Source organism: Sus scrofa, unplaced genomic scaffold (genome assembly GCF_000003025.6).
Source record: "Sus scrofa isolate TJ Tabasco breed Duroc unplaced genomic scaffold, Sscrofa11.1 Contig221, whole genome shotgun sequence".
NCBI classification, from domain to species: domain Eukaryota; kingdom Metazoa; phylum Chordata; class Mammalia; order Artiodactyla; family Suidae; genus Sus; species Sus scrofa.
This window is the reverse complement of record NW_018085053.1, coordinates 41,904-66,917: the sequence shown is the minus strand read 5'-3', so window position 1 is coordinate 66,917 and position 25,014 is coordinate 41,904. Positions and strand designations below refer to the sequence as shown.

At 37.5% G+C, this 25,014-nt stretch overlaps 1 protein-coding gene across 1 annotated transcript in view; it reads right to left on the bottom strand.

The window, feature by feature from the left end:
* Nucleotides 1-389: 389 nt before the first annotated feature.
* LOC110258506 (centrosomal protein of 70 kDa-like) overlaps nucleotides 390-25,014 on the bottom strand; it is a 43,020-nt gene continuing 18,395 nt past the window's right edge. Inside the window, exons 3-7 of the mRNA XM_021081757.1 lie at nucleotides 15,261-15,386; nucleotides 12,823-12,913; nucleotides 12,575-12,698; nucleotides 12,095-12,275; nucleotides 390-3,084 (exon numbers count right to left, since the gene is read on the bottom strand). Of these exons, the coding sequence (XP_020937416.1) occupies nucleotides 2,911-3,084; nucleotides 12,095-12,275; nucleotides 12,575-12,698; nucleotides 12,823-12,913; nucleotides 15,261-15,386 (696 nt within the window). The 3' untranslated portion in view covers nucleotides 390-2,910. The remainder of the gene's footprint in view (nucleotides 3,085-12,094; nucleotides 12,276-12,574; nucleotides 12,699-12,822; nucleotides 12,914-15,260; nucleotides 15,387-25,014) is intronic.

Genomic DNA, 25,014 nt, shown 5'->3' with positions numbered 1-25,014 from the left:
AGAACACCCTTTTCCTCATTAATACTTATTAAAATTCTACAGTTCCTAATAATCTAGATTACAAGTTGCCTCTTTCATGAAGCCTTTCTGGTCATCCCTATCTTCCTCAATGGAAACTAATCTCTCCTTATGCCACATCCAGTTAGTATCCTGATCCTGTTTGCCTTTTTGTTACAGAACATACCACAATCTGTCCTTTATTTCACTTACCTAATAAGTATGTGTCTATCTACCCAACTAGACTATCAGATCTATAAACACAGAAAACATGACTTTACTCATCTGTGTATGTCCTATAAGGTTTTGCCCAATGCCTTTGAAACCTGTGACAGGAGCTGCAGTGGCTGTAACTCATGCATTACTAATAAGGTTAATTCACAATTCTTATGTTCTTTACTCAGACTGAAAATTTATTAAAAACCAAGTAAAGTGGATAATCTATAGGCCGTTAATTTCATACCTCAATTAGCTTGACTTCATCTGGCACTTGGTAAGTTCTTTCAGTACTTCTCTCTTTCTTGCCCTCTCACTCACTCAAATTGGCTATTATTTTGTTTTTGTTTTCATTCTTTTTCCTCTCTCTTAGTACGCTTATTCTCCCACTGTAATTATCTCTCTCCTTTTTGTTCTTCCGTACTCCTACCTTTTCTTTGCTTTTCTATTCATTCACACTTACTTCCAACTATAGTTTGTTATTATTTATATTTTTATCCCTGTTCTTCCTTCAAAAAGATAAAAATTGTATATATATGTGTATATATGTTGCATATCTCTCAAATAATTATCAAAACAATCTATAGTTTTAACTTGTTTTTAACTTATATGTGACCTCACTTATTTTTATAGTAAAATAGGAATATCTAATTAGTAAAGATCACCAATTCTACTATGTAAACACATTAAGACTAATTAAAATGTAATTAGTATATACTATTACGTGAAAGTGGTGGTGCTACATTTATACAAAAAAGAAGTATGAATGTAATATTCATACTGCCTGTATTTGCTAAAAAAATAACACTAAGCATTTAAATTTCCTATAGGGAGAAGTAAGGAGTAGGGTTAATAGGACAGGAATGAAAACACAATTTCTTCAAATATAAGTAATTAGGGTTTTGACTTTAGAACTGTATAAATGTCTCACATATTCAAAAGTATATACATTTAAAAAGCCAACCCTAAAAGCTGAAAACAATCTGAGACAAATAAATGTAACTATATATTAATTTGGTGTAACAAACATATGGAAAATAAATATTTCAAGATATTTTAGAACACTGTAGAATATATTATTAATGTCAAAGATAATTGCAAATAAATTTAAATTTCATTCAGTAGGCTTATTGTTAGTAGCAATTCTGGTATTACTATTTTGAAACTAATTTTATATATTATAGGATAAAGCAAATAATTATGATAGTACTCTTAGGAATAAGGATTTTCAGTGTAGAAGAAAAGAGTTACAAATGTAAAATCAGAGTTTAAATAAAAGTCCTGTAATGTCAGTTTCCATTGGAAAAAAATCATTAGTGGTTTGTCTTTTTCCCCAGAAAAGTTCCTAGTACTTGCTACTAAAAAGTCCTAAAATCAATGACAACACAAATAAAGGTAAGCAACCTAAACACCCAAACTGTGGTATCTAAAAACCATTCCTGACTAAAAGGAACCAGAGCTCTTTTGAGAAATATTGAATTAATTAACTTTAAATTAGCTGATATTAAAACGTTTAGTGTTAGTCTTAACAAATACATAACTCCATTCCTCAAAAGAACTCTTAGAGCAAAAACGTACAGGATGTGCATTCTGCCTAATAAGAAATCTAACCAGATTAACGGAGCTGGGTCAAAAGGATATAGTACCAACATGAAAAAGTTCCCACTGGACAATGACAGAATAATCTGATTATTAAATCCCATGAGTTAATAACATTTGAAAAAAAGAGATCAACAAATAAAAAATCTTATCACTTATCATTGGAGATCATTAGGACACCAATTCCTTACTCTAAAAAGTGAAAATTAAAATAAAAGAACTGAGCATTGCTCGGTGGTTAACGAACTTGACTAGTATCCATGAGGATGCAGGTTCAATCCCTGGCCTTGTTCAGGGGGTTGGGGATTCGGCATTGCCATGAGCTGTGGTGTAGGTTGCAGACGTGGCTCAGATCCCACATTGCTGTGGCTGTGGTGTAGGCCAGCAGCTATAGTTCCGATTTGACCCCTAGCCTAGGAACCTCCATATGCCGCAGGTACAGCCCTAAAAAGACAAAAGACAAAAAAACAAAAACAAAAAACTGAGCATTGCTCTCACCTTCCCTGTAACAAATCAACTAATACAACTAAATAGCCTACTCAACAGGAAAAATTATTTCTTATGGAAGAATTCCAGGAAAAAGAAAAGAGAAAAAAAGAGCAGAATTGAAAACAATCTTGCAAGATCATCAATGGGTGAGACAATTAGTTGAAAGAATGATGGGAAACTTTACAGTGGAAGGATCAGATTATTATTTGAACCCCCTCAACAATCTTAACATCCCTAAAACAATCTTAGCATCCCTAAAATTATGTGCCTCCTGATATAATTAGAAGCATACATCACCACCTTAAATATTTCATCAAAAATACTTGCATCTGAATTTAGTTCTAACTTCCTATTTAGAGGAAAAACAGGATATAGAAGGATAAATTAATCACATGGCAAGAAAGCAATAGATAAATCTAGCATGTACTTCTCCAAAGACAAATGACCATTTTCTTCAACAAGTTAATGACATAGAAAGGAAAAAAAAAAAATGCAGAGAAGAGGGAGAGGAAGACTTCTCCAGTTTAAAAGAGATATAACCACATCCAAGACGAAATCTGTTTTTAAAAAATTATGAATCTAGCTACATATCAATTTATGTAGCAAACATTACTGTCTATCCAAGATGGTATGAGGAACTCTTTTGCAGAGATAGGAAAACACTCTGTTTTGAGTGACAATGCGCTCTTCTTCCTCCTTTGTTAATCTATAGATATCCTTTTGCAAAGAAGCAATAGTCTCTTGTTGCTCCATTCGTTTTTTCTTATAATGCTGACATTTTGCCTGTAAGAAATTTTTCAAAAAATATAAATTATGATTAGATACAATTAGGACATACTATCTTAACAATATTGTATACACCTATCTTCACAGTTTCTATCAAGCTGCTTCATTTAAGAACATCAGAACTGAGGCTGTTTCAAATGGATGCCAGCTCCAAGAACACTGAGAAGTCATAAATGCAAAAATTGTAACAAAATCAGAGTAAAAATGGGAAAATACAGCTTATACTTGCATGCATTCAAGGTTTCATAATAAGTAAAAGGACTCAACTTCTAAAACTGATATAATTTTATATATAGGTTTAGATGAAAATAATAATCAGGAAGGGATCAATATTAGGAATGTTAAAAAGAATCAAAAATTAAAATTAAGTGATAAATGATCATTCAGGATCTCAGGTGTTTTAATCAACTTAGGGATTCATGTATTATGGGAAGCTGAAAATTCAGAGTAAGTCCCTAACCAGTAATTTTTGTTTTTTAAATGGCCACACTTGTGGCACATGGAAGTTCCCAGGCTAGTGGATGAAATGCAACTGCAGCTGACAGCCTACCATAGCCACAGCCATGCTGGAACCAGGCCACATCTGTGACCTACACTGAAGCTTTGCAGCAATGGGATCCTTAGCCCACTAAGTGAGACCAGGGATAGAATCTACTTCCTCATGTTTATTAGTTGGATTCTTAACCCGCTGAGCCACAACAGGAACTCCCTAACCAATAATTTATTAATAAATAATATGTTCCCCAAGATTTATATGAGGGAATATAAATTTTATTTTATTTTATTTTTTTGTCTTTTTAGGGCCATACTCATGGCATATGGAAATTCCCAGACTAGAGGTTGAATCTTATACCACAGCCACAGCAACACAGGATCTAAGCCATGTCTGCAACCTGCACCACAGCTCACAGCAACATCAGATCCTCAACCCACTAAGCAAGGCAGGGACCAAAGCCACGTCCTCATGGATAATAGTTGGGTTTGTTACTGCTAAGTCACAACGGGCACTCTGGAATATAAATCTTGAATACTCTCTTGTCTTCAGTGAAATATCACTGGTCTGGTTTTCCTTTATTCCATAGCTTTCATCCCTCAGTGTCTTTTGAAAGCTCATTATCAACAGCACAATCACTGTTACTATTAATACACTTTTATAAAGCTCAGGAGAAAACTCTATCCCTATCTGGCCTGAATAATACTAAGATATACCACTTTCAGAAGAGGATGCCATATCTAAGCACAGTTTATCTGCTGTGTCAAGTGTCAAGTTTGTGGAGACTTTGGGGGGTAGAGGGGAGACTCAGCTTCAGGTCCTATACCATCTCCCAGTAACTACCAGCTATACCCAGAACTGATCCTCAGCCTCAGCCCCACCCTGAAAGCCAGGAAGTAGCTCAACAGCCAAGTGACATAGGTCCCAGTTCCACCTCTATCTACAAATTAGCCATGAAACTAGAATAAGTAAATTTTGCAAGGTTTCGAGATGTAAAAGATATAGGAATCAATTGTATTTCTCCTGAGTCATTCTATGAGGCCAGTATTCCCTACTACCAAAATCAGACAACACAAGAAAAGAGAACCACAAATCAACATCCTTTAAACGTTGATGCAAAATCTCAACAAGTTACTAGCAAACCAAATTGAGCAGCATAGCAAACCAAATTGAGCAGCATAATTAAAAGGATTATATGCCATGTCCAAGTGGGATTTATTCCTGGAATGCAGGAATGGTTCAACATATGAAAAAACCAATGTAATACACTACATTAACAAAATAAAAGGAAAAAAAAAAAGCCATCTCAACTAACGCAGAGGCAGCATTTAACAAAATCCAACACCCTTTCATGATAAAAACAGTCAGCAAACTAGGTAGGAAACTACATCAACATAACATTAGCCATCTATTTGAACATCATACTCAACACTAAAAAACTGAAAGCCTTTCCTCTAATATCAGGAAGCAGACAAAGATGCTTGCATTCACCATTTCTATTCCACATAGTACTGGAGGTCCTAGCCAGAGAGTCAGAGCAATAAATAAATAAATAAATAAATAAATAAATAAATAAAGGCATCCAAATTGGAAAGGAAGAAGTAAAATTATCTCTGTTCACAGATGATAAGATTATTGAATCACTGTGCTGTGATTCATTCTAAAGAATGGAATATGGAATATTCCATATGGACTATCGAGGGACCCCACATAGCCAAAACGATCTTGAAAAAGAACAAAGTTAAAGCTCTCACACTCCCTGATTTCAAAGTTTACTACAAAGCCAAAGTAATCAAAACAATGTAGTACTGGCAGAAAAAACTAATGGGGTAGAACAGAGACCCCAAAATAATCTGGCAGATATATGGTCAAGACCATTCAGTGTGAGAAAGAACAGGATTTGCCCAACAATTGCTGGTGGGAAAACTAGGTATCTACATGTAAAAAATGAAACTGGACCCTTATCTTACAACATATACAAAAATTAACAAAATGGACCAAAGGTCTAAATGTACAGGCTAAAACTATAAAACTCTTAGAAGAAAACATAAGGCAAAAGCTTCATGACACTGGATTGGGCAATCATATCTTAGTTATGACACCAAAAGCACAAGCAACAGAAGAAAAAATAGGTAAATTTGACTTCATAAAAATTTAAAACTTTTGTGCAATCAAAAGGATACTATTGGAGTTCCCGATGCAGCATAGCAGGTTAAATATCCTGCTTTGTTTCTATAGCAGAGTGGGTTTGATCCCTGACCCAGAACAGTGGGTTAGGGATCTGCTATTGCTGCAGCTGTGACTCAGATTTGATCCCTGGCCCAGGAACTTCCATACACCATGGGTGCAGCCAGCAAAAATAATAAATAAATAAATAGGATGTTATTAACAGAGCAAAATGGCAATCAACAGAATGAGAGAAAATATTTGCAAATAATATATGTGATAAGGAATCAATATCCAGAATAAACAAAGAACTCCAAGTCAATAAAAACATAAGTCTGATTTTAAAATGGGCAAAGAGGAGTCCCCATTGTGGCTCAGCTGTAAGGAACCCGACTAGTATGAATGAGGACGTAGGTTCTGTCCCTGGCCTCGCTCAGTGGGTTAAGGGTCCAGCGTTGTTGTGGCTGGGGTGCAGGTTGGCAGCTGCAGCTCTAATTCGACCACTAGCCTGGGAATTTCCACATGCCGTGGTGCAGCCCTAAAAAGACAATAAATAAATAAATAATAAAATGGGCATTGAATAGACATTTCTTTAAAAAAAGATACACAATGGCCAATAAGCACATCACTAACCATCAGGGAAATACAAATTAAAATCACAATGAGGGGAGTTCCCACTGAGTCTCAGCAGGTTACAAACTCGACTAGTATCCATGAGGATGTAGGTTTGATCCCTGGCCTCACTCAGTGGGTTAAAGATCCAGAGTTGCCACAAGTTGTGGTGTAGGTTGCAAATGGGGCTCAGATCTGGCGTTGCTGTTTGGCTTTGGGGTAGGATGGCAGCTGCAGCTCCAATCCAACCCCTAGCCTGGAAACTTCCATATGCCCCAGGTGCAGCCCTAAAAAGCAAAAAACAAAAAAATCCACAATGAGATACCACTTCATAACCATTAGGACAAGCACTATTAACAAGAACAGAAAATAGCAAGTATGGGTAAGAAGTATTTGGAGAAATTAGAATCCTTGTGCATTGCTGCTGGGAATATAAATGGTATAGCCTCTCTGGAAAATAGCATGGCAGTTCCTCCAAAAATTAAGCACAAAACTACCATATGACCCAGCAATCCCACTTCTGGGTATACACCAAAAAAGAATTGAAAGCAAGGACTTGAGCAGATATCCATACATTCACATTGAAAGCAACATTCACCATAGCCAAAAGGTGGAAACAACCCAAGTGTCTATTGACAACTAGTATTATTCTATAATGAATAAACAAAATAACATGTGAATTAATGAATATACAAAATAAACAGGTGACCTCTGAATAATTTGGGAGTTGAGGCACCAATAATCAGTACAGTTGGAAATTCATGTATAACTTATAGTCAACCCTCAGTATCCACAGTTCCTCCACATCTGTGGATTCAACCAACTGCAATTATGAAGTACTGCAGTATTTATTACTTAAAAAAAATCTGCATATAAGTAGATGTGCACAGTTCAAACCCATGCTGTTCAAGGGTCAACTGTACATACAAGGGAATATTATCCACCCTTAAAAAGGAAGAAAATTCTGACACATGCTACAACATGGATGAATCTTGAACACATTATGCTAAATGAAATAAGCCAGTCATAAAAGGACAAATATTGTATGATTCTACTTCTATGAGGTAGAGTAGTCAAATTAAAAGAGACAAAGTAGAATGGTGGTTGCCAGAAGCTATAGGGAATGAGGAACGGAGAGTTACTGTTTAATGAGTATGGAGTTTTAGTTGAGAAGATTAAGAAAGTTCTGCATGAATGGTGAGAATGGTTGTATAACAATGTGAATATATTTAATACCACTGAAATGAAACAGGAAATACAAACATTTACACTACCATCCAAAAATGTTAAACCCTTAAGAGGTAAATCTGGTAAAACATATAGAAGACCAGTACACTCCCAATTATTAAACACTGATGAGCAAAGTTAAGGAAGACCTAAACAAATGGAGAGACGTATCATGTTCATGGACCAGAACATTCGATATTATTGAGATGCCAATTCTTTCCAAATGGATCTACATATACAATAAAATCCCAGCAGGCTTTTTTTCCTTTTTTTTTTTTTTTTTTTTTTTGGTAGAAATCAACAAGCGGGAGTTCTCTGTGGCACAGCAAGTTAAGGATCTAGCACTATCACTGCAGCAACTTGGGTCACTGCTCTGGCACAGGTTTGACCCCTGTCCTGGGAACTTTTGCATGGCATGGGTACTGCCAAAAAGAAAAAAAGCTAACACAATATTGAAAAAGAACAAAAGTAAAAGACTTAGAGTGCCTGATTTCAACATTAACAGTAATCGAAGCAATATAGTTCTGGTGTAAAAGCAGATACGTATATCAATGGAACAAGACAGTCCAGAAATAGACTCACACACATACATAACTGGATTTCCACCAAAGATACAAAGATAATCTGGTGGAGAAAGCATAGTCTTTTTAACAAATAGTAGTGGAATAATAGGCATGGTAACCTTGGGCTACGCAAAGTTTTTTTTTAGACACAAATCTAAAAAACAATCTATTAAATAAAATAAGTTGAACTTCATCAAATTTAAGAACTCCTTGAAAGACACTGAGAGAATGAAGTGACAGCAATTTAAAAAGTTAAACATATACTTATCATACAACTCAGCAACTCTAGTCTTAGTCTACCAAAGAAAAATGAAAGCACATGTTCACAGAAAGACTAACAGAAATGTTGTAAGAGCTTTATTTGTAATAGACAGAAACTGGAAACGTCAAATGTCCATCAACAAGTAAATCAATAAACTACAGTATATCCATACAATGGAATAAACTGTTAATACATCCAGCAACATGAAGGAATCTTGAAATAATTACATTGAGTAAAAGATGATCAATGATTTTGATACAGGAAGACAAGAATATAGCCATTTTGGAAAAGGACTGTGAGGAAACAACCTTGAGCAAATGGCTTTGACAGACCTGGTAAAAGAAAATGTCTCAAGGCTTGGGCCTCTGAGACAATACCCAGGGACCCAGAAGAATAAAAGATTATCTCTGTTCCACTGATATATGAACATAGTTTCCAAAGGACAACAGTAGAACCATAAATCCACCACAAAGTAAAATCACCGAACTCCCAGTTCCCTGAAAGATACAGATAAGGCCTAACACACATTCCTAAGTTGTTTTTGCAGGAAGCAGAACCCCACCAGATGTAAGCTGCTGAATGCAAGCATGTAGACCCTAAACTGGCTGAAATTAGAATGTTGATGATACTCAGACTCAAAACTTCACCTCGATGGCAATCAATCTGAGAATTGAGCTGACCAGGCACCCTGCACCCCCCTCATTTACACTGCCTTTCAAACCCCTTCTCTGAAAGTCCTCTAGAATTTGGTACTCTTTTCTACCTTCTCCCTGTGTATAAGCTATCCTGTCAATAAAAATCTCTGCTTGCCTAAGAATCTTGTTGGAGCGATATTCATTTCTATGATAGTATTGTCCAAGAATCTGGAGAAGGCCCAGTAACAATTTAATAGGCTATATCATCCTTCCTGTATTTCCTTCCTCCTACACCTAGGTATCAATTATTTCTAAGATAGTCATGTATTAGGAATATCTTGCTTACTTTAATATACTTTAGATCTATTTTCTCATTTGGTCCTAAGAAACTCAGTCTCATTTTTTCCATGAGGTTTTTTTTTTTTTTTTTTTTTTTTTGGTCTTTTGTCTTTTTAGGGCTGCACCCGCAGCATAAGGAGGTTCCCAGGCTAGGGGTGTCATCGGAGCTACAGCTGCCGGCCTACACCACAGCTATAGCAATGAGGGATCCAAACTGTGTCTGCGATCTACACCACAGCTCACGGCAACACTGGATCCTTAACCCACTGAGTGAGGCCAGGGATCAAACCCGCAACCTCATGGTTCCTAGTGGGATTTGTTTCCTCTGTGTCACTATGGGAACTCTTTCCACAAGTATTTTGGAAAGCTAAAGTCAAGAGAAGAATTCAACGCAAAGTAAAAAAAAAAAAAAAAATTGAAGCTAAAGAATTTGTGGAGAAGTGTATAAAAGAGCTTTGTGGCTTTACCCTGGGTGATTTGGATAACACATAATAATTAGAGCAGAGAGTATAGCACTGGAATTTTTTTCCTGCTTTTTAAAAGTTTTAATAATAAGGAAATATTTTGTGTTATTTCAACTTTCAATAGTAAATAAATATATAGAGAAAGAGTAAAAATAAACATGGAATTGAATTACTTTATGATTGTTACACTGCCATGGATAAGGTTAAAATTATAAAGTAGCATTAGATTTTGGCAAGAAAAGAATGCTTATTTTAATATTTGAGGTAAACACTAAAAGAACAGTAAAAATCAGTTTCCTGATCCATATATTCCCTATGAAGAAAGAAGAAAGACAGACATTCTGATCTGATTACACTGACTTAAAACTAAAATTAGCTGCTTAGAACTTTAGAGGGCCCAAAAGTTTATCAAACTATATCCAAAGAAATTAACACATTGGTCTAAGTACAGAAAAAGGAAAACTGCACTGCAGAACATAGAAACTGCAAATACAAGTTGTCTTTTAGTTTCTGCATTTTCCCAGCAATCTCTCAATAACAATCTTTTTATGGTCAAACATGTTATTTTTCTTGATCTCTTAGCCACATATATACAAAAATCAATGTTTCCTTTCTCTCAACTGCAAAATATGCAGCACTAAACCACTCTAAAATTGGAAGAAGCATATGCCAAAAAAAAAAAAAAAAAAAAGAAGAATATGGAGTTCCCATCGTGGCTCAGTGGAAACAAATCTGACTAGGAACCATGAGGTTCGATCCCTGGCCTCGCTCAGTGGGTTAAGGATCCAGAGTTACCATGACCTGTGGTGTAAGTCGCAAACGAGGCTCAGATCTGGCACTGCTGTGGGTCTGGCATAGGCCAGTGACTACAGCTCCGATTAGACCCCTAGCATGGGAACCTCCCATATGCCGCTGATATGGTCCTAAAAAGCAAAAAAAAAAAAAAAAAAAAAAAAAAAACAAAAACAAAAAAAAAAGGAAAGAGAATATGCTTCAAGCTGTACCATAATTGTTTTCCAGGAGCACTTTCATCTTCAAGAAAGCACAGATTGACTGGTATAGAACGGAATACATGAGTAGTCTGCAAAAGAGTTCCCATTGTGACTCAGTGGGTTAGGAGCCTGACATAGTGTCTGTGAGTATTCAGGTTTGATCCCTGGTCTCATTCAGTGGGTTAAGGATCTGGTGTTGCCACAAGCTGTGGTGTAGGTCACAGATGCAGCTGATATGAGTGCCAAATGTAAGTAGAGTAGTCAAAAAAGGAATCCCTGAGAGATGGTGATCTAACACCTCAGTAAGAAATTACAAACCATGCAGTAATTGTTAAAAAAGCATACACTGGGGTTCCCACTGTAGCTCAGTGGTAACAAACCCAACTAGGATCCATGAGGATGCAGATTTGATCCCTGGCCTTGCTCAACGGGTTAAGGATCTGGTGTTGCCGTGAGCTGTGGTGTAGGTCGCAGACAAGGCTCAGATCCTGCATTGCTGTGGCTGTAGTGTAGGCTGGCAGCTGCAGCTCCAATTGGACCCCTAGCCTGGGAACTTCCATATACTGCCCTAAAAAGCAAAAAACAAAAGCCAAAAACAAAAACAAAAAAACACCCCACAAATTCCCTGAGGTGAGAATGCTAAAAAAAAAGCAAGAATGTCAATGTGGTTGGAGCAGAATAAGCAAGAGGTACAGTATTAAAGTCAGAAGGTAACATGATGCCAAATCGTATTAAGACCAAAATAGGAGAAAAATGAAGGTGACTTGGACCAGAGTGGAGACCAAAAGAGGAAAGTTTGAGGAGGAAATTCAGGAACTCGGTTTCAGACATGTAAGTTCTAGGTGCCTGTTAAACATCCAATAGAGATATCAAATATGATGAAGGATGTGAGTCTAATTAAGACAAGAAGTCTGGGCTATAGATTTAAAGGTGCTGTGAGTTAGACTGAGCATCACCAAAGGAGTTAGAATTTATAGAAAAGAGAGAAGGTCTAAGGAATGAATTGTGAAATCTCAACACTAAGAGGTTAGGAAGATGAGAAGAATCAGCAAAGAAGGTGAAGAATAACCAGTGAGGTTAGACGAAAACCAGAAGAGAGGATGTTCTGGAAACCAAGCAAAGAAAGAATTTCAAGGCAACGACAATGATAGGTCAAGTAAGATAAGGACCACTGAATTAAGCAACATAGAAGTCATCTATGACCTTGACAAGCTGTTTCAACACAATCCTGTAAGAAAATGCGTGACTCAGTACCTGCAAAGCTTTATGCTCCTTCTGAAGCTCTCCTATTTTATTCTGTTGCTGGCAAACCCTATTTAGAGATTCATCCTCCATTTCACCAATTTTTGATTTCACACTCTCCATAATTTGTTCCAAATCATTAGCTCGTTGTTCCTGATCTGCTGCTCGGCTCTGTTCTAGCTGAAGTTCATTTCTAATAACAGACAAACAATTCCTTCTCTTAGTAATAAAAATAAATCATTCCAACAAACATATCCATCTAACAACATAATGAGTTTATAAAATTTCTTATAACACAAACCAACAGAAGAAATATAGGGAACCATTACATATCTAAGCTAAGTAAAAGACCTACTTACCTTTTAAAAATACTTTTTAATTTAATATTTAACCAAAGTGGAAAATTAAATTTCAAGATTCTTTTCAAGGGTTTAGAATGCATACCACTTGAACAGAAACAATTCAAGAGATTTTTTTTTTCCATTTTCTTACTTAAGCTGCGTATTAGTTTCTATGAGCTCCCGGATCATGTTCTGTTGACGTGATGTTTCTTCCATCAAAGTTTTTAAATTCTCTCTCATCCTTTGTGATGACTGTTTGTCAAAAATGATGAGATCTACATTTTTTGAAATGTAATACACATAGTAAAAATAAAGGTGAGGAAAAAAATTTTAAGATCAAAAATTTTTAAAGCAAAGAGAAATGTTTTTAATCTTAAAAAACAGTTAAGATCTGATTACCTTTCATATCTGTTCTTTTAACTAGAGATAACGGTTTCAAGCCATGTGTCATCAACAGCACATTTATGCTTTCCCATTCTTCTTCTTCCCGCTACAATTACAAGGAGAGAGAAATGAATCAACCTTAAAGTGAAGAAATACTCTCTTATATATAATTTCCTTTGTTTTCAGAATAACAGACTTTTTCTCCAAAAGCTTTAGTATGAACATTTATACACATATAATGACTAAAATTAAAACAAAATTGGCAAACAAAAAGGATGCAAATAAGCACACATAATTACATTATGTAATTCCAGAATACTTATATATAGGCTTTAGTGGATAAATTAAACAAAAAAACTTGTAATTTCAATGAACCGAACAGACCTTAGGTTTTTGACTTAACTGAACCAGACCAGGCCCCACTCAAAATAATACAATCTAATTTGCAGTTTTAGTTTAACTGAATAGTAAAGGAAGGGTGAGTCACTCAGAAACAAGTGTCACCTCAACAATGACTAGGGTCCAAGAAAATCAAACTGTAACTGACTGGTCAGAGCCAATAATTTAAACAGTTCCTTGTAGAGTAGACAAGGTCTAACTTATGAAAAGGAACCTCACCATCTAGGTAATGATTATAGTAGAATCATTCTGAAAGACACTCAAGATTTGTATTTCTGATTCTAAATGTGTATTTATACCATAAACCTGAGAGGGGAACTCTAACTCTCTAGATTAAGTAAATAAAAACCTAAAAATGGGAAAAAAAATAAGAATATGATATACAGCTGAAAACAGAAACAGAAATGACTTTTTAAAATGACACACTTAGGAGTTCCCGTCATGGCTCAGTGGTTAATGAATCCAACTAGGAACCATGAGGTTGCAGGTTTGATTCCTGGTCTTGCTCAGTGGGTTAAGGATCCGGTATTGCTGTGAGCTGTGGTGTAGGGCGCAGATGTGGCTAGGATCTGGTGTTGCTGTGGTTCTGGCGTAGGCCAGCGGCTATAGCTCCGATTAGACCCCTAGCCTGGGAACCTCCATATGCCACGGGAGCAACCCTAGAAAAAGGCAAAAAGACAAAAAATAAATAAATAAAAATAAAATAAAATGACACATTTAAATCCATGATATTAATACTTTTATAATGGGCTCTTTAAGTATAAAGCTCAATTTTGAAATCACTGTGTGAGGTATTTTGTGTGCTTTTTAAAATACCTTAACTATCTTATGTAGTATAGGTATAACATAAGTACATTTGTGAAAAGGTAATTTGAGTGAATTTTCAATCTATTTAAATGCCTAAAGATACATTTTATACACTTTTACTAGTGTATAGTATGTAAATATTACAATAGCTTTAAGTTTAAAAATTTAGATAATTCTTGAAAGTACAAATAAAAGTATTACAACTCTCCACATCCATATGCCCCTCAGACATTAAAAAGTGTACCAAGATAGATAAGCAACAAGGATATATCATATAGCAATGGAATTATAGCTATTATCTTATAATAACTTTTAATGAAGTATAATCTATAAAAACACTAATTCATGAGTTCCCGTTGTGGCTCAGTGGTAATGAACCTGACTAGTATCCACAAGGATGCAGGTTCAATCCCCAGCCTCGCTTAGCGGGTTAAGGATCCAGCATTGCCGTGAGCTGTGGTGTAGGTCACAGATGAGGCTCGGATCTGGAGTTGCTATGGCTGTGGTGTAGGCTGGCAGCTGCAGCTCTAAGGACCTCTAGCCTGGGAACTTCCATATGCCGTGCACACAGCTTAAAAGACAAACAAACAAACAAAAAAAACGGATTCACTACATTGTACACCTGAAACTAACATAATACTGTAAATCAACTATACTTCAATTTAAAAAATTATTCTGATGACTCTTTGATAGCACTATGACTCACAGTGCCAAACAACCTTTTCCCTTATTTATATCTTCTAATCATAAAGATTAATGACACACAACTACAATTACTGCTGCTATATGTTTAGGAGCCAAAAGCTCTGTGTGGATATACAAGTAGATGTCTACTATGACTCGTAAGAACAAAATGTTCTATAAATAATGTTGTGCACTGTGAATGACCAAATTACACATATTGTTCCCTGATAGCTCTTTAAATAGAAAGAATAACATAACTGTTGCCAAATTCTGAAAGTAGTTGAGAATGGCATTTTCCAAAGTATGTGCTACATAACATCAGTCTACAGAAATATTCATCAGATTAGTGTTAAGTAGGAAATACTATATACTAAAGCCTGCTTTTGGAGACTGATGGTATTGTGAAATCTTAGAATATTGCTATCATGTAATAGTCTTTAACCCATCATTTCCCAAGATGATTTTATTAAAGAAGGCTTTATTAAGTTTTTTTCACATTTGTAAATGTGGGATTCTTTGACATATACTATGAAAAACACTGGTTTCAAATATTTCAAGTTTACCTGTTTTTCAGTCATGACACTGGTTGATGATTTGCTGGATTCCTGGGCTTTAGGGGCTGCTGTAGATACAGTTTCTTTTGTAGAATCAAAAGACATAAAGACTGGCAATAAAAAATTGTGAGTTGCCTAAATTAAAAAAGAAAAAAGGGCATTAAAAGAAAAAGGTATTGAAAAGAACCTACTACTCATAGGCAATGTAAGCATTCCCGTGTCAAACTCTTATAACTTCTAAGAAACCTGATTTTTAAGAATTTTATAATGGAGTTCCCACTGCGGCTCAGTGGTAACAAATCCAACTAGTATCCATGAGGATGTGGGTTCAATCCCTGGTCTTGCTTAGTGGGTTAAGGATCCAGTGTTGCCATGAGCTGTGATGTAGATCACAGACATGGCTCAGATCTGGCATGGCTGTGGCTGTGGCTGTGGCTATGGCTGGCAGCTGCAGCTCCAATTGGATCCCAGCCTGGGAACTTCCATGTGCCACAGGTGTGGCCCTAAAAAAAAAAAAAAAAAAAGAGAGAGAATTTTGTAATTTTATAATGTTCTCTTCTAGAAATAAAACATAGAGTTTTACACATACACACAAAGAAAACTGTTTTAAATAGATAATGTGAAAAGCAAGCAATGCTAACAAATAAACTTATTTTTTTGGAAGCTGCTTCCCAAAAAACTAAAAGAACTGTATCTGATCCAAGGTTACAGGCCAGTCTAACAATTCACTAGATTAATCTAGGGCAAATGAAGTGCCACATTCTTAGGTGGTCTCTTTTTATAAGTGGATCAAAAGCTAGCAACAGAGGATGCTGTTTGGCACACATAAAATTTATACTCGGTCTACCCTCTCATCAGTACTCTTGCTGCCTAAGACTCTGCCATTCTATAGGAAAAAGTTTTTTTGGATTCTTTGATATCTAATTCCTCCTTTCCAAAGGTACAATCACATACGCATTCATTAGCATGATGGAATCTTAAGAGTTTGAAAGAACTTTGGTAAATCTCTAGCTGTACATAGCTGGCAGGACAGAGTGTTGGGAGAACTGTACCAATATATCAGGTGCTTTAACTATCTGAGACCGAGAGAAATAAAATGATCTTCCCAGGACTCACTAGAAGTAGGCTTCCCTGCCTCAGTTCCATATTTCTTGCAAAGCATCCTCTGTACTCCTATGACTTCTTCAGATATTGAAATCCAACTAAACAATTTTCTAGTCACCAATAATTCATTTTAAGCTAAACCTAGTAACATGTTACAAATTATCAAATTCTGCCATTTTTGCTGCTTGACATCATAGAGTACTCTCTCTCCTTAAACTGTGGCTTCCTTCAACAACTCAATCACCCACTATTTTCATTCTCCACCCCCCCAAACTTTTTTTTTTTTTCAGCCTTTTCAAGGGCCGCACCCACGGCATATGGAGGTTCCCAGGCTAGGGGTCTAGTCAGAGTTGTTGCTGCCAGCCTACGCCAGAGCCACAGCAATGTGGGGTCCGTGCTGCGTCTGCAGCCTACACCACAGCTCACGGCAGTGCCGGATCCTTTGTCTTTTTAGCTATTTCTTGGGCCACTCCCGCGGCATATGGCGGTTCCCAGGCTAGGGGTCAGATTGGAGCTGTAGCCACCGGCCTACGCCAGAGCCACAGCAACGTGGGATCTGAGCCGCGTCTGCGACCTACACCACAGCTCATGGCAATGCCAGATCCTTAACCCACTGAGCAAGGCCAGGGATCGAACCTACAACCTCATGGTTCCTAGTTGGATTCGTTAACCACTGAGCCATGACGGGAACTCCCCAAACTTTGTTTTAAATATACTTTTGCAAAATATCAGCCAACTTACTACCTTTTGGCTAGTTTTTAAACTTTTTATCAGAACTTTTCAAAAATACATAGGAGTAGAGAAAGAGTACAATGACCTCTTAATGAAATAAGAGTATTTCATTAATCCAACTTCAGTGATAACCAATATTCTTCCATACTTATTTCTTCTTCACTCATAGTTCAATATACATCTCTAATAAATATACTCTTTTAAAACATAATATCATTGTCACAACCAACTATATTAAAATAATTCCTTACTATCACTTAATATCTATTCCGTGTTCAATTTTCCCCCCAAATGTCTTAAAAAGTCTTGATGTTTGTTTGTTTTTTCAAATCAAGTCCACATACAGCACTCCTAATTTTCTCTTTATCTGTAACAGTCTCACTCATCTTCTTCCACTCTCTCTTTTTTTAAAAAAAACCTGCCATATTTGTTGAAAAAATACGCCATTTGTCTTACACAATTAGCCACATTTCAGATTGGGCTTGTTGTATCCATATCATTTAACATACTTCTTCATCCCATATGTTTCTTGTAAAATGGTTACATGTAGAGGTTTTATTATATTAGGTTCAGTATTTTTTGGCAAGAATGCCTCAGAGGTAATGCTGTGTTCTTTCTACTGCACCACCATCAGGACTCACCGAGTTTTAAAGTAGGAAGAATATGTCTGTAGACCAGACATAAGGGAGGCGAATATCAATGTAAGAGAATCCCCAAAGTGTGAGGAGCTACATATTCTGATAATCTTCCCAACAGCCACACCAGATCTCTTTCAGATCTTCAAAGTGTCAGCCCCCTCTAGGTTCAAAGCCCTAGGCGCTCTTATCCTCTTCACTTGGTTAACTTATACTTGACCTTCAGATCTCAATTTAAATTTCCTTCAGGGAAATCCCCCCTGATCCCATGACTAGATTGGGTCCTCTTGTTATATGCTCTTACAAGAGCACTATAAAGAGTAAAGTATAAAGGCTTAGACTTCACAGTCCAATGGCTTGAGTGACTATTACCTTAATCATTTATTAAACTGTGTGATATGGCCAAACTCATTAACATCTTTGAGCTTTGATTTCTATCTTCGTAAAAGAGAAAACAGAGTACTACCTGTATCTCATAGGTAGACAACATATAGGATTAAGTTAAAAAACATATAGAAAGTATTTAGAATAACTACCTGGAACATAGAAACTTACGAGATAACTGGTAGTCATTGTCATATATATATGCACACATACAAGTACACTGAATGAAATATATCTTACCTAATCATACCATTATATATATATCTTGGACTTTTCCTACAAATCACAGAACTAATTATGTGATATAAGTTATTTTACAAGAATACATTCACATAAGACTAAATTCTATAACCTAACTAGTCTACTTTTTGGTAATAGTGTAGGCAACTCTGCCTCTAAAGACAACGAAGAAAGCTGAATAAAATGTGTTAAAGATGCTTCTTTCTTACAAGGCTTAAACAACTAACAAATAATGATGAATTACCAAGAGGGGAAGAAAAAAAATCAAGAAGATGAAAACTGTTTCCATAATGGCAAATCCAAAGCTGTGAAAATGAATGCTAAAAATCAAAATCATGCCCCTATTTAAAGTTGTTGCCTAGAAGGGCAATAACTCAGGATAAGGGTGAACTAGAAGCAGATAAACTCTCCCATGAACTGAAAGCTGTCTTTCTCTCCTCTGGGTCATTTCAGTATCTCAAGAAGATCTCAAATTAACAGTGCTTCCATTTTTTACCAATTTTCAAGAAAATGAATTGGCTCCATATCTTCTGAAGATAATTCTTTCTAAAAAATCTATTGGGAGTTCCCGATGTGGCATAGCAGAAATGAATCCGACTAGTATACATGAGGATGCAGGTTCAATCCCTCACTTTGCTTAGCAGGTCAGGGATCTGGCATTGCTGTGAGCTGTGGTGTAGGTTGCAGATGTGGCTCAGATCCCACATTGCTGTGCTGTGGCATAGGCTAGCAGCTGTAGCTCCAATTTGACCCCTAACCTGGGAACTTTTATATGCCACGGGTGTGGCCCTAAAAAGCAAAAAATCAAAAATTTAAACTAATTTTAAAAATCTATTATCAGTATAAGGTCATGAATTTAAACATTTAATAGATTTCAGTTCATTGCAATTACTATTCATACTATTATTATTGAAGCTCATATGGTCTCATCTTTTGCTGGGAGGAACTTTTTCAAGCCTATCCTTTTGATATGACCCTACTAGTCATTAGTAGCTTCCTTGCTGTCTGATATCTTGAGCCAGTTACATTCCAAATCTGAAATCATCCATTTCTTCAAGATCAGAAGGAAAAGATTCTGGGAAGATGACAGACAGGGGAGATTCATTCCTCGTTCTTCCTATTCTGTCATCTTCCCAGACAAAGAGAGAATCTTAAAAATAGCAAGTGAAAAGTGACATATCACTTAACCAGCAGGTTTCTCTTCAGAAACTAACAGAAGGTGCCCAAATGATTAAGTGCTAAAAGAAAAAAACTGTCAATCAAGAATCCCATATGTGGAATTCCCGTTGTGGCACATCAGAAACGGATCTGACTAGGAACCATGAGGTTGCGGGTTCGATCCCTGGCCTTGCTCAGTGGGTTAAGGATCTGGCATTGCCATGAACTGTGGTGTAGGTTACAGAAGCGGCTCAGATCCCACGTTGCTATGGCTGTGGTGTAGGCCGGTAGCTGCAGCTCTGATTTGACCTCTAGCCTGGGAACTTCTTTATGCTGTGGGTACAGCCCTAAAAAAGGACAAAAAGACCAAAAAAAAAAAAAAAAAAAAAAAAAATCCCATATATGAAAAAAGATTTTTAAAAATCCATATCTGGCACAACTGTCTTTCAAAAGGGAGAAAAAAACTAAGACATTCGCAGATAAACAAAAACTGAAGGAGTCCATTACCATTAGACCATTTCTTTAACAAGAAATGTTAAAGGGAGTCCTGCAGTTTAAAATGAATGGACACTAGACAGTAAATCAAAGTGATATGAAAAACTAAAGATCTAAGAAGAGGTAAACGGTATGGTAAATACATGGGCAATTATATGACCTTCTGTTATTAAACAAAGATCTATAACTCAATTTTGTGTTTTCTACATGATTTAATAAACAATTTAGAAAACAACAATTATTAATCTAAAAACCAAAACTACTCTAACTTTGGTTTGTAAGTTCACATCTCAGTTTCCACCTAATTTAAGAAAATTCAGGAGTACCCATTGTGGCTCAGCATAAAATGAATCTGACTAGTATCCATGAGGATGCAGGTTCAATCCCTGGCCCCGCTCAGTGGGTTAATGATCTGGCATTGAGTGAACTGCAGTGTAGGTTGCAAACATGGCTCAGATCCCAAGGTGCTATGGCTGTGGGGTAGGCTGAGGGCTATAGCTCCTATTCAGCCCCTAGCCTGGGAACCTCCATATGCCGCAGGTGTGGCCCTAAAAAGATTAAAAAAAAGGAAAAAAAACTAAATTCATTTAAAGTAGTTACTAATTTATGTTTGGAGGCACACATGTATAAAGATATAATTGTGGGAGTTCCTGTTGGGGCTCAGCAGGTTAAGTACCCAAACTCCAAGAGGCTGCACATTCGATCTGTGGCTTCACTAAGCAGGTTAAGCATATGCATTCCTACAATCTGCAGGATAGGTCTCAGATGTAGCTTGGATCTGCATGTTGCCATGGCTATGGCATAGGCCTGCAGCTGCAGCTCTGATTTGACTGCTACCCCAGGAATTTCCATGTGCCACAGATACAGCTATAAAAAGAAAAAAAAAAAGGATGTAATTGTGTAACATCAACAACTGAAAAAGGTGAGGATGAAGCTATAAAGGAACAGAGTTTCTATACGTTATTTAAATTAAGCTGTTATAAATTCAAATTATAGTGTTACAATTTTATGTTAAATGTAATCCCCATGGTAACCACAAAGAAAACAGTGACGAGTTAATCCTGAGACGGGATTAAGATGGCAGAATAGAAGGACTAGAGCTCAACTTCTCCCCTAAAAACAGCAAAATTCACAACTAAAGACTGAGCGCTCTTCACCCTAATGGACCAGAAACCTTAAAAAAGATACCCTACTCCAGAAGAAAAAGAGGAAGACACATCAAGAGGTAGGAGGGGCGATTGTGCAATATAAACAACCCCATACCTCCTGGGTGGGAAGCCCCACAGACTGGAAACTAACGGGTTCCCAGAGACTCACCTACAGGAGTGAGAGCTCTGAGCCCCACATCAAACTCCCACATGTGGGGATCTGGCACAGGGAGAAAGAGCCCCTGGAGCATCTGGCATTGATGGCCAGTGGGGCTTGTGCACAGGAGCTCCACGGGACTGGGAGAAACAGAGACCCCTTTCTTAAAAGGCGCACACAGACTTTCATGTGCACTGGGTCCCAGGGCAAAGTCTCCGTAGGACTCTGGGTCAAACCTGACTGCAGTTCTTGGAGGACATCCTGGGAAAACAGAGGTGAACATAGCTTGTTGTGAGGGAAGGACATTGGAAGCAAAGCTCTCGGGACTATTCAGCAGCTGTGCCTTTCTCTGGAGGGGGCCATTTTGGGAAAATTTGGCCCCACCTGTCAGTCAGTGCTGAGAAGCCTGAGGGCAAACAACAATCCAAGTGGGATCACAAGCCCCCCCATCAGTAAACAGACTACCTAAAGACCCCTCAGGCACACAGCTGCCTCTAATCCCATCCAGGGACTAAGCCCCACCCACCAGAGGGATTAGAATCAGCTCCACCTACCAGGGGGCAGGCATCAGCCTCTCTCATGAGGAAGCCTACAGCAAGCCCCCATACTGACCTCAGCCACAAGGGGGGCAGATACCAGAAGTAAGAGAGGCTACAACTCTCTTATCTGTAAAAAGGTCACCACACCAAAAACCTATAAAAATGAAAAGACAGAGAACTATAACTCAGATGAGGGAGAAAGGAAAAACCCCAGAAAATCAGCTAAGTGATGAGGAGATTCTCAGCCTCCAGGAAAAAGACTTTAGACTGTTGATGCTGAAGATGATGCAAGACATTGGAAATAAACTGGAGGCAGAGATGGACAATTTATAGGAAACACTGAGCAAAGAGATACAAGATATAAAACTTAAACAAGAAGAGATGCAAAATACAATAACTGAAATACAAAATTCACTAGAAGCAGCTAACAGCAGAATACAGGAGGCAGAAGAACAAATAAGCGGGGGTGGGGGAGGACAGATTAGTGGAAATTACGGATGCAGAACAGAAAAGAGAAAAAAAAATTGAAAACAAATGAAGAAGAGTCTCAGAGAACTCTGGGACAAGGTGAAACGCACCAATATCCATATTATAGGGGTGCCAGAAGGAGAAGAGAGAGAGGAGATAGAAAAAATATTCCAAGAGATAATAGATGAAAACTTCCCTAATATGGGAAAGGAATCACTCACTCAAATCCAGGAAGCACAACGAGTACCATATAAAATAAACCCAAAGAAGAATACACCAAGACACATATTAATCAAACTGACCGCAATTAAAGACAAAGAGAAAATCTTGAAAGCAGCTAGGGCAAAGAAGCAAATAACATACAACGGAACCCCAATAAGATTATCAGCAGATTTTTCAGCAGAAACTGCAGGCCTGAAGGGAGTGGCATGATATACTTAACATGATGAAAGGAAAAACCCTCCAACCGAGACTACTTTACCCAGCAAGGCACTCATTAAGATCTGAAGGAGAGGAGTTCCCATCGTGGCGCAGTAGTTAACGAATCCGACTAGGAACCATGAGGTTGCGGGTTCGGTCCCTGCCCTTGCTCAGTGGGTTAACCATCCGGCGTTGCCATGAGCTGTGGTGTAGGTTGCAGACGCGGCTCGGATCCTGCGTTGCTGTGCCTCTGGCGTAGGCCGGTGACTACAGCTCCAATCTGACCCCTAGCCTGGGAACCTCCATATGCCGCGGGAGCAGCCCAAGAAATAGCAACAACAACAACAAAAGACAAAAAGACAAAAGACAAAAAAAAAAAAAAAAAAGATTTGAAGGAGAAATCAAAACCTTCAGAGATAAGCAAAAGCTGAGAGAATTCAGCAACACTAAACCAGCTTTACAACAAATACTAAAGGAACTTCTACAGGCAGAAAAGAACAAGAGAAGAAGGAAAGGAAAAAGAGCAGCAAAAACGAATCCAAAGCAATTAATAAAATGGCAATAAGAACATACATACTTACCTTAAATGTGAATGGACTAAACGCCCCAGCCAAAAGACACAGACTGGCTGAATGGATACAAAAACAAGATCCGGAGTTCCCGTCGTGGCGCAGTGGTTAACGATCCAACTGGGAACCATGAGGTTGCGGGTTCAGTCCCTGCCCTTGCTCAGTGGGTTAATGATCCGGCGTTGCCGTGAGCTGTGGTGTAGGTTGCAGACGCAGCTCGGATCCCGCGTTGCTGTGGCTCTGGCGTGGGCCGGTGGCTACAGCTCCGATTCAACCCCTAGCCTGGGAACCTCCATATGCGGCGGGAGCAGCCCAAGAAATAGCAACAACAACAACAACAAAAGACAAAAAGACAAAAGACAAAAAAAAAAAAAAAAAAAAAAAACCAAGATCCATATATATGCTGTCTTCAAGAGACCCACTTCACTTCTACGGACACATACAAAATGAAAGTGAGAGGATGGCAGAAAATATTTCATGCAAATGGGGATCAAAAGAAAGCTGGAGTAGCAATACTCATATCAGATAAAATAGACTTTAAAATGAAGACTATTATAAGGGACAAAGAAGGACATTACATAATGATCAAAGGATCAATCCAAGAAAAAGATATAACAATTGTAAATATCTACGCAGCCAACTTAGGTTCACCACAATATATACAGCAACTGCTAACAACCTTAAAAGGACATATCGACAATAACACAATCATAGTGGGGGACTTTAACACCCCACTTGCAGCGATGGACAGATCAACCAGACAGAAAATCAATAAGGAAACACAGGTCCTGAATGATGCATTAAACCAGATGGACTTAATAGAAATTCATAGGACATTCCATCCAAAAGCAGCAGAATACACATACTTCTCAAGTGCACATGGAACATTCTCTTGATCACATCCTGGGCTACAAATCCAACCTCGGTAACTTTAAGAAAATTGAAATCATATCAAGCATCTTTTCCGACCACAACACTATACAACTACAAATAAACAAGAAAAAAACTGCAAAAAACACAAACACGTGGAGACTAAACAACATGCTACTAAACAACCAATGGATCACTGAAGAAATCAAAGAGGAAATTAAAAAATACCTAGAAGGAAATGACAACAAAGATACAACACTCCAAAACCTATGGGATGCAGCAAAAGCCTTTCTAAGAGGAAAGTTTATAGCAATACATGCCTACCTCAGGAAACAAGAAAAAGCTGAAATAAACAAGCTAACTCTACATATAAAGTGGCTCAAGAGAGAACAGACAAGACCTAAAGTTAGTAGAAGGAAAGAAATCATAAAGATCAGAGCAGACAGTGGGTTAACGATCCGGCGTTGCCGTGAGCTGTGGTGTAGGTTGCAGACGCGGCTCGGATCCTGCGTTGCTGTGGCTCTGGCGTAGGCCGGTGGCTACAGCTCCGATTCAACCCCTAGCCTGGGAACCTCCATATGCCGTGGGAGCGGCTCAAGAAATAGCAACAACAACAAAAGACAAAAAAAGACAAAAGACAAAAAAAAAAAAGATCAGAGCAGAAATCAATGAAATAGAAACAAAGAAAACCATAGAAAAGATCAATGAAACGAAAAGCTGGTTCTGTGAAAAGATCAACAAAATTGATAAACCCCTAGCCAGACTTAAAATCAAGCAAAAAAGAGAGAGGACTCAAATCAATAAAATTAGAAATGAAAAAGGAGAAGTACCAACAGACATCACA